At 35.6% G+C, this 11,128-nt stretch overlaps 2 protein-coding genes across 2 annotated transcripts; both read right to left on the reverse strand.

Moving 5' to 3' along the window:
* Positions 1-815: 815 nt before the first annotated feature.
* On the reverse strand, positions 816-1,763 carry LOC122103921 (olfactory receptor 5V1-like). Its single transcript, XM_042674606.1, has one exon. The coding sequence runs from the start codon at positions 1,761-1,763 to the stop codon at positions 816-818; it is 948 nt and encodes a 315-aa protein (XP_042530540.1).
* Positions 1,764-9,670: 7,907 nt separating this feature from the next.
* On the reverse strand, positions 9,671-10,618 carry LOC122103923 (olfactory receptor 5V1-like). Its single transcript, XM_042674607.1, has one exon. It carries the CDS (start codon positions 10,616-10,618, stop codon positions 9,671-9,673), a length of 948 nt encoding a protein of 315 aa, XP_042530541.1.
* Between the last annotated feature and the right edge of the window lie 510 nt (positions 10,619-11,128).

Genomic DNA, 11,128 nt, shown 5'->3' on the forward strand with positions numbered 1-11,128 from the left:
AAATAAAATACTTTGAGAGAATGTAGATGAAATAGTAGATTATCATCATAAGTGAGAAAAGCCAAGTACAAAACTTAAGACGACATTTGAAAGTCAAAAGGGTGTTAGTTACTAGGAATTAGGAGTATTTAAACAAAAGGGAGAGGATGATTGAGGGAACAAACATTCTATTAGTCATTGAATTTGATTTTTCAGCTATAAAATATTTTGCATGACATGAAAAATATAGTAAAAATGTATTGTATACCTTAAGTTTGTAGATCAAGTATATTATAAGCAATATTAGCACACATAGAAACAAAAACAAGAATTGAGGTTAAAATATACCAATTCACTTGATTTAATTACTACATAGTGTATTTATAGGCCATGGTACTGACTTGCATCAAATGCATATTAACAATGACAATTTCTCAATTAAAAATTTATAAACTTTAAAGATGAGAAATTAAAATCAGTAGCAAGGTGATTAGATGTAGATTAGCAATAGAAATGAGAACATAGGAGTAATCCGGTTACATGTACACATACACATATGTGTATGTATGATTTGAATGTAGTTAAGTTCATTACTAATAAAAAGTGACTTATGATATATTATTAAGGTGGAGAAATCTCAAAATGATTATTTTGTGAAAGAGAGTTGATAATCCCCAGTGGGCAAAGATAAAGAGATGCATGAGGTATCCAAAACTACAGTTCCAAGTGTATTTACATTTCTATATAACTACATACTTTGTTCTATATGTGAAGATAAAATTGTGTCTCTACAAACTCCTTTCTTGAAATGCACAAAACTACATACTACTTTAAGATTATGTTTGGGCTGCAAATGTTTTACTGCAAAGAAGTCTTCTGAGGGCTCCTTTGACCTCTGTGTTTCTTAGGCTGTAGATGATGGGGTTTAACATTGGAGTAATTACCCCATATAACATGGAAACAAGTCTGTCTCTGGCAGGGGAATGTTTACTGGAGGAAGGGCGGATGTAGGTAAAGATGGTTGTCCCATAGAATAAGCAAACCACAGTGAGGTGGGAGGCACATGTGGAGAAGGCTTTGCGCTTCCCTTCTGCTGACCGGATCTTCAGGATGGTGGAGATGATGTACAGATAGGAGATCAAGGTGATCAGGAAGGCACTAATACCCAAGATGCCACCTACCACTAAAACAAGCATTTCTGCCATGTAAGTGGAAGAACAAGACAGGGCCACCACTGGAGGGATATCACAGTAGTACTGGTTAACTTGATTTGACTTGCAGAAGGACAAGCTGAAGGTGGTTATTGTGTGGAGAAGGGAGTTGAGGAAACCAGCTGTCCAGGTCCCAGTCAGCAACTGCGCACATCGAACCTGGGTCATGATAAGGGTGTAGCGAAGGGGAAAACATATCGCCACATACCGGTCATAAGCCATGACAGCGAGCAGGAAGACCTCAGTCCCAGCTAGGGCCACCAGGAAATAAAGCTGTAAAGCACACCCAACAAAAGAAATGCTGTGGTCCTCTGTCAAAAGGTTCCGGAGCATCTTCGGAACTGTAGCTGATGGACAAAATATGTCCAACAGGGACAGATTTGCCAAAAGGAAGTACATTGGGGTGTGAAGCTTTTGCTCTATGGCAATGGCCAGGAGAATGGCCCCATTACCCACCAAGGTGATCTGATAGATGAGTAGAAATGCCACAAAGAGGGGGTACCGCACTTCAGGGAGGTCAGAGAGTCCAATGAGAATAAACTGAGTCACCGTTGTAAGGTTGTAGAGGTCCATCACTCCTTTCCACCACAGTCTGTCGGGGGAACTAAGCCAACAAGCACAGGTTAGGGCCCAAAACCAAGAAACTCAGTGATGGAGATATTCTTAATAATGACAATGTGGCTGCTGATAATCTATGTTAGCTAACTTTACTTGGAGACTTCAGTTTATACTACTTCCATTTCAAATATCTGCTTTACTCATGATACTTTTTTCTTGTTCACCCTTAATTCATTTTCAGACTGAATCTTTTTGAGTAACTAGAGGCCCTGGAAACTTCACCTGCCAATCATTTTGAAGCATGTAAAGTTGGATTTTTTAGCAGTGGAAGCTGATGGGGGATTTCACATATGCAGACAGCCACTGGCTTCATTCTGATGGTGCCATCTTTACTTGTACAGATTGCACTGTCTCAATACTAAATGCTTAAGTTGTGCATTATGTATTATTTATCTTATTCCATACTTTGTTTGCAAAATGCATGTATTTTAACACAGTTACAAATATGTAACTCAGCTTACTAATATAGTCTTGTATGTGCATATACTTTGAGAAATTTATTTTAGTAAATATACTCAAGATATAATGTATCATATATTATCATATATGATATTATCATATAATATCAAAAATGTAGGATTGTTGTGTTATCACTTCAGAATATCTCTATTTGGAAGCAGTAAATATGAAATACTTCTTGATTTCATTTCATTTCTAGTACTAGGATTTGAACTCATGAACCCATGTTTACTTGGCTTATTTGCTTGACTGGCTCTTTACCACTTGAGCCATGTCTTTAGACTAGTTTTTTTTTAATTATTATTATCTTTTACTAGTTGGACCAAGCAGTTGTGATTCAACAAAATAGTTTATGAATACAAGGTGTCATAATCAATATTGTCACTTTAAGCATTTTCATCCAGCTGTCGTTAGCTCAAATTATTACTATTATTTTAGAAATTGAGTCTTACAGACATTTTTGTCCAGCAGGGCCTTGTACTATGACCTTCTTGATCTCAACCTACTGAATAGTTAAGATTACAAGATTGAAATACACACTCTTAAATATAGACATTAGAATTTATCTTAATAGGCCATATAGTTGCAATGTTGAGTGAGATGTTCAGTAAAATAGTTTAAATTCTGAAAGTTAGTAAGATTTTGGATTTTTTCTGTTACTTTCTAAACAAATTATTTTTATAATACATCTTGAGAGAAAAATCACAGGTAAAACTAGATAACAAAATACAAGGAAAATATATATTCTATGGTCTCCCTTGTTCTTATTTTTCTTAGTGCAAATTCTGAATGTTTTCATTAATTTAAATATATAGAATAAATAATGCAAATCACACAAAATTTGCATAAATGGCATGAAATTATTCTCTGCATCCTTTTTTAACTATCAAGTTTTCAAAAGAATTACTGTCCGTACTGGGGGAAGCCAGGCAATGGTAGCTCATGCCTGTAATCATAGCTACTCAGGTGGCTGAAATCAGAGGATCATGGTTCAAAGCCAGCTTGACTTGAAACTCTTATTTCCTATTAAGCACTAATTAGGTAGAAGGGGAACTGTTGTTCACATGGTAGAGCACAACCTTGAGGAAAAAAGCTCAGGAACAGCACATAGGTTGCCATTTAGCCTCAAGATCACCAAAACAAATTTAAAAATTAAAAATATTAAAGAGTATTACCTGAGGGTCTTAAGTTAGCACACTGGATAGCACACATCTAAAATACCATCACTCAAAAGCTTAAGGCTTTAGGAACATAAGTTCATGTGACCTGTTTCAGGTCTAGGAGACATAGAGATTCAAAAATGCTCTTAGGATACTCATGCTTTCCTTGCTTTATGTGGTCACTGGTATAAACATGTAATTATGAGCATCAAACCATGCAACCATCATAAGGGATGTGTGGCTAAAACCTCCCACTGCTAATGAAACATTGTTTTTCCCAAATATTATCTTGCATATGGTCAGTAACAAATGAACTGTACAGGAAGCTTTGCTGCTCAGAAAATAATTAACTTTAAAATTTCAATACAGAGAAAAATGTCATTAGCTAAGTACACATAAATATACCATAAACAGATCTGAAACCTTAACATAATTAAATTGTGTTTTCTTAAAATACCATTATTGAAAAATATTGCATTTCAGTTTTCTTCAAAAAGGTTAAGTTACAAACAAAACAATTGAAGCAGAAAGCAAGATGACCCACACCACATCTTACTTCAGTCCAGTAACAGCAAACATCACTTGCATGTAGAACACTTATTAGAATTTAGTCTATATATGTTACACATTTTTCCCTTAGGAAATATGATAATGAAGGTTCTAGAGGGATTATTCCTTTCTTCATAAATCCAATCCTAACAGTCCAATCCTAACAATAGAGATATATAATCAATTCAGTGTAAGTTTTAAGTAATGCAAAATTATATGAGTATATTTCTTATAATGACCTATGGTAAGGTGCAAGATATTTTACTAATCATGTGGCCAAAGAAAAATTGAAAAAATTACCATTACTAAGTAGCTAATGTTTCTGTCTTCACAGTAATAATTAATCCAAAGCATGACTATATTATTATATTTTTATACACCCTCATTTCCTTGGTACAATAGCAAACATGAGCAAAACGTTTATTCACTGTCAAAGTTTCTTTCAAAACTGTGTCCCTTCCACATGAAAAACTATGCTGCTGAGCAACTTAGATCCAAAGTGAGTAAAACTGAAAACTCATTTGAATATGCACATCCTAACTTACTTTTGTAGTATATACATATACATATACATGCATATGTATATAAATTTAGTAGTAATAGGATTGTTGTCTATAAATTCGATACACAGTATCCAGGTTAGGAAAATAGAAGTAACTTTTTTACTGTTTTTTTTTCTATATTTTTTTGAATTGGGAAATTTCAAACACAAGTATTAAAAAGAACATAAGAAAGACATGGATGAGGCTGGGCACCAGTGGCTTATGCCTATAATCCTAGCTACTCAGGAAACTGAAGTCTGAGTATCACAGTTCAAAGCCATCCCAGACAGGAAAGTCTGTGAGACTTTTATCTCCAATAAACCACTCAGAAAACCAGAAGTGGCACAATGGCTCAAGTGGTAGAGCGGTAGCCTTGAGCTAAAGAGCTGAGGGACAGCATTCAGGCCCAGAGTTCAAGCCCCATGACCTACAGAAAAAAAAAAAAAAGACATGATTTATTCACACCTATACCTGTAACCTTGCTCAACATTCATGTTATTTTAGGAAGAACAATGACAACTGAAAAACTGCTAGATATCTGGCTCAATAGGAAATGGACTCATTACCTTGCTCATGTAACTGTAACCCCTCTTTACAGTATCTTTACAATAAAATATATAGATTAAAAATTAAAAAAATAAATTTACTTCATTGTTATGATAGAGGTGATGTAGAGAGGGATTACAATCGCATGGCTCAGATGAGTCCGTTTCCTTTCCTACAGTGTCATCTGTTGCATAGTTCCATTTCATCAAAATCCAGTGAGCTCCACTGCTGCACTTTTTCACCAGTTTTCCCTCTAGATCTGTGTCCTCCGCTGCCTCCCAAAGATACAATTTTTTTTTTGTGAGCTATCTTCTGGAAACTGTTTTGTTTTTTTAATTGTGAAAATACTGTACAGAGGAGTTACAATTACATGGGCAAGATAATGAGTACATTTCTTATCAAGCATTGTTGCCTCCTCCTTTGTTTCCCCTTCCCATCCCTTCCCATTTCCCCCCACCCTCCCCCAACACACACACCCTGCCAAAGTTGTAAAGTTCATTTTCAACATAACATCTTGTACATCTCATTGTTGCAATGGGTCCCAAGATATAATTTTTAAATTATTTTATTGACATTTAATCACAATAGAGTGACTACCTGGATTTTAGGTGTTTCTTTTTTTAGTTTGGTCACCTCGCTACCTTTTTATTAATTTAAATGAAGAATAGAAAGTGAAGGGATGTTTGTGGTATTCCAAATGCATGTACATAACATATTTTGATGACATTCATTCACACTTTTGTTTTCTCATCTCCTCCATCTCCTCCATTTCTTTTCAGACTATTAAATGAGTCCCACTATGATATCTAATACATGCATAATTGTATTTCACTCATCACTATCACTCTTTCACCCTCCCCCTTTCTGTGCCTATCTTCATAATAAGCCCCAATTTTGTGCCGTGGCATCAACTTGTTTGAGTCTTAGTTTACATATACAAAAAAGCAGATAAAATATATGTAATTCTAAGATCAGCAGATTTTATTTAACTTGATGGTCTCCATTTTTAATTTTCTGCAAATGAGATAATTTCATACTCCATTAAAGATAAATTGTATTCCTTCGTGTACATAACACATTTTCTTTATGAACTCATTTGTTGATTGGCACCTGGCTGAATGCATGGATTAGCTGTTATGAGTAGTTATGGAATATTTTAATAGCTCTGGAGTGAACATGAGTACGTATACATCACTATTGTATTCTGACTTACATTCCTCTGGGTATGTGCCAAGAGTGGCATATCACAATGTTTGACTTTAAAAATGCCTCTTGAATTGGGAGGAAAGAAGCTCAGTGATAGAAAACATGAAAAAATGCTCAACATCGCTAGCCATAAAAGAAATGCAAATCAAAACAACATTGAGATACCACCTCACTCCAGTTAGAATGGCAAAAATCAAGAACTCTAACAACAACAGATGCTGGAGGGGATATGGACAGAAGGGAACCTTACTTCATTGTTGGTAGGAATATAAACTTGTTCAACCACTTTGGAAAGCAGTATGGAGGTTCCTGAAAAGACTTCACATATTGCTCCCCTATGACGCAGCAATCCTACTTTTGGGCATTTACCCAAATGTTTACAAACAAGACCACACTAAAGCTACCAGCACAACTATGTTTATTGCAGCATTATTTACCATAGCTAAGATATGGAACCGGCCCAGATGCCCCTCAGTAGATGAATGGATCAAGAAAATGTGGTATATATACACAATGGAATTCTATGCCTCCATCAGAAAGAATGACATTGCCCCATTTGTTAGGAAATGGAAAGGCTTGGAAAAAATTATATTAAGTGAAGTAAGCCAGGTGCAAAGAAACATAGGTCCCATGGTTTCCCTTATTTGCAATATCTAGTATATGTATGAGTCAAGCAGAAAAGGTCAGATAATGTGATGTTAGGAAAATGAACCCTTAGATATGTATTTTAATGTTTTTTTCTTTCATGCATTTGTTTCTAATGCATTTATAAGATTATCTCTTTGTTGCTTTGTATGTCCCTCCCCCACAGTATAACCCCTGCTTTCACTATATTTGATGTCAGTATAACTTGTGGAGGAGATGGGGAAAAACAAGTCGTTTAAGGATACAGGTGAACCTGTTGCAACAATGAGAAGTACAAGTTGTCATGTCGAAAACGAGCTTTACAACGTTGGTGCGGTGGGGGGGAGGATTGGGTGGGGGGGGTGGAGGGAGAGGCTGGGAAGGGAGGTGAAGGGTAAACAAAGGAGGAGGCTGCAATGCTTGATAAGAAATGTACGCATTATCCTGCCCATGTAATTGTAACCCCTCTGTACAGTATGTTCACAAAAAAAATTAAATTAAATTAAAAAAAATAAAAATAAAAATTTCTGCACAGCAAGGTAGCAACACAATGAATACACAATCTATAGAAGAGAATGAAATATTTCAAGATATATCAATAACTAGATATAAAAATTAATATGCAAAATACAGAAAACACACTACACTATCAAAAGTAAAAAGTAATCCAATTCACAATCTAGGCACTTGAATAAACCTTTCATTTTTCAAAAGACACAGAAAAAATGGCCAACATAAATGAGCAAAGCATTCACTGTCTTTAATCTTGAGGGAAAAGCTAATTGAAAGCACAATGAACTACTACTACCTCATAAGTGTAACAATAGCAGTTGTCAAAAGTAGAATCCATGTACAATGATTGTCAATGAAAATAAACATGAAAGATAACTATTGTTTGGGGTGTGCAGAAAAGAGAAAATGTGAGTACTTTGGTGAACACATAAAATTGAATGCACATTTTTCAAAAGTGCACTGATGTTCTTAAAGCTGCAGTCAAAAATTCAATGCATATCCTTCAAAATTAAGAAAAATGAGGAAAGAAAGGAGGGGTGAGTATGTTCATAGATGTAACATTAACCAAGACACATTGTATTCACAAACTGCTTTATTGAATGGTAATTCCTCTGTACAACTATTACAAGACAATAAAAAATAAAACAAAACTTGAAATCCAGAAATAGAATTATCTCAAATATTTATTATTTATGTACTCTAGGCATTTAAAATGCTTTGTTCCAGCTAATTAAAAATCTACAACCATTTTTAGAAAAAAATTATCATGGCCTACTAAGATTTTACAAGAAAAATATGCTTCTTCTCTGAAATTCATCGTTGTATAATTCACGAGTCAAGTGATTAAATCAAACTATGTGTTTTACAGATTAATGATAAGAGTAATTGGCCTAATTTTAAAATGAGATAGATAGACAGACAGACAGACAGACAGACAGACAGATAGATCGATAGATAGAATTAAAAATAAAATATTTGTCTTTGAGAGAATGTGGTTGAAACAGAAGAAAAGCCAAGTTCAAAAATTAAGACCACATTTGAAACTTAACAGAGTGTTAGTTACCAGGGATTAGCACTATTTAAACAAAGAGGAGATGATGAGGAAACAAACCCTCCATTAGTCATCTAATTTAATTTTTCAGCTATATTTTGTACAACATGAAAAATATAGTAAAAATTCATTGTATATTTTAAGTTTGTATAACAAGTATACTACAAGAGATATTAGCACACACAGAAACAAAAACAGGAATTGTTTGAGGTTAAAGATATGTCAATTTATATTAAGTGAAGTAAGCCAGGCCCTAACAAACACAGGTCCCACAGTTTCCTTTATTTGCAATAACTAGTATATGTCTGAGACAAACAGAAATGGTCAGATAAGTTGATGTTAGGTCAAATGAATCCCAAGATAAGGATTCAAATGATTTTTCTTTGTTGCAATTGTTTCTAACATATTTATAAGATGATTTCTTTGTTGCTTAGTATGTCTCTCCCCCACAGTATAACCCCTGCTTTCACTGTATTTGATGTTGGTCTAATTTGTGGAGGAGAAGGGAAAAAACAAATCGTTAAAATAGGGATACAAGTGGACCCATTACAACAATGAGATGTGATGTACAAGTCGTTCTGTCGAAAAATGAACTTTACAACTTTGGGGGAGGGGGAGATGGGAAGGAATAAGAAAGGGGAAACAAAGGAAGAGACAACAATGCTTGATAAGAAATGTACTCATTACCTTGCCCATGTAATTGTAACCCCTCTGCACAATAAAAAAGATATGTCAATTCACTTGATTTAATTATTACATACTGTATTTATAGGCTATAATACTAGATTGCATCAAAGGTGTATCTACAATTACAATTTCTCAATAAACAATTTACAAACAACAAAGATGAAAAATAAAAATCAATGGATTAGTGATCAGATGTAGATTAGAAATAGAAATGAGAACATAGATAAGAGTAATCCAGTCACATGAACACACACACACATGTGTATGTATGATTTCGATGTAGCTAAGTTCATCACTAATAAAAAGGTAATTATGATATATTATTAAATTGGGTAAATCTCAAGATGATTATTTTGTGAATTCCCAGTGGACAGAGATAAAGACATGCATTAGGTATATAAAACTACAGTTCCAAGTGCATTTACATTTCTATATAGCTATATATTTTGTTCTATATGTGAAGATAAAATTGTGTTTCTACAAATTCATTTCTTGAAATGCACAAAACTATATACTATTTTAAAATTATGTTTGGGCTGCATACGTTTTATTGCGAAGAAGTCTCCTCAGGGCTCCTTTGACTTCTGTGTTTCTCAGGCTGTAGATGATGGGGTTTAACATTGGAGTAATTACCCCATATAACATGGAAATGAGTCTGTCTCTGGCAGGGGAATGTTTACTGGAGGAAGGGCGGATGTAGGTAAAGATGGTTGTCCCATAGAATAAGCAAACCACAGTGAGGTGGGAGGCACATGTGGAGAAGGCTTTGCGCTTCCCTTCTGCTGATTTGATCTTCAGGATGGTGGAGATGATGTACGTATAAGAGATCAAAGTGATCAGGAAGGCACTAGTACCCAAGGTGCCAGCTACCACTAAAACGAGCATTTCTTCCGTGTAAGTGGAAGAACAAGACAGGGCCACCACTGGAGGGACATCACAGTAGTACTGGTTAACTCGATTCGACTTGCAGAAAGACAGGCTGAAGGTGGTCATTGTGTGGAGAAGGGAGTTGAGGAAACCAGCTGTCCAGGTCCCAGTCAGCAATTGCGCACATCGAACCTGGGTCATGATGAGGGTGTAGCGAAGGGGAAAACATATCGCCACATACCGGTCATAAGCCATGACAGCAAGCAGGAAGACCTCAGTCCCCACTAGGGCCACCAGAAAATAAAGCTGTAAAGCACACCCAACAAAAGAAATGCTGTGGTCCTCTGTCAAGAGGTTGCGGAGCATCTTGGGAACTGTAGCTGATGGACAAAATATGTCTAACAGGGACAAATTCGCTAAAAGGAAGTACATGGGAGTGTGAAGCTTTTGCTCTATAGTAATGGCCAGGAGGATGGCCCCGTTACCCACCAAGGTGATCTGATAGATGGTGAGAAATGCCAGAAAGAGAGGGTACCGCACCTCAGGGAGGTCAGAGAGTCCAATGAGAATAAATTGAGTCACCGTTGTAAGGTTGTAGATGTCCATTGCTCCTTTCCACAACGGTCTGTCTAGTGGAACTGAGCCAACAAGCACAAGTTAGGGCCAAAAACCCAGGCATGAGAAATTCTTAATAATGACAATGTGGCAGCTGATTAACTATGTTAGTTACCATTCCTTGGGGACATCACTTTCTATAACTTCCAGTTGAAACACTGTATTTTCCCTTGTTCACCCTTAATTCCTTTTCAGAAAGAAGCCTTCTGAGTAACTAGTGGCCCTGGAAGCTTTGGCTACCAATCATTGTCAAGCATGCAACCTTGTTGGATTTTTAGGCAATAGAAGCTGATGGTGGATTTCTTATATTCGGACAGGCACTTGCTTCATCTAAATGTTATACGTTTAGTTTTACAGACCTCACTGCTTCTATACTTTGTATGTTCGCAAAATGGATGTGTTTTAATACAGTTACAAATGTAGAACACATAGATTATTAATATAGTCTTTATATGTGCATACATTTTGAGATATTTATTTTAGTAAAACCTAAGCATTAAT

Source organism: Dipodomys spectabilis, unplaced genomic scaffold (assembly GCF_019054845.1).
Source record: "Dipodomys spectabilis isolate Male_0828 unplaced genomic scaffold, ASM1905484v1 ptg000019l, whole genome shotgun sequence".
Taxonomy (NCBI): domain Eukaryota; kingdom Metazoa; phylum Chordata; class Mammalia; order Rodentia; family Heteromyidae; genus Dipodomys; species Dipodomys spectabilis.

Excerpts from the sequence above, each read along its gene's own strand:
- LOC122103923 (XM_042674607.1), bottom strand. The coding sequence starts at position 10,618 with ATGGACATCTACAACCTTACAACGGTGACTCAATTTATTCTCATTGGA.
- LOC122103921 (XM_042674606.1), bottom strand. The coding sequence starts at position 1,763 with ATGGACCTCTACAACCTTACAACGGTGACTCAGTTTATTCTCATTGGA.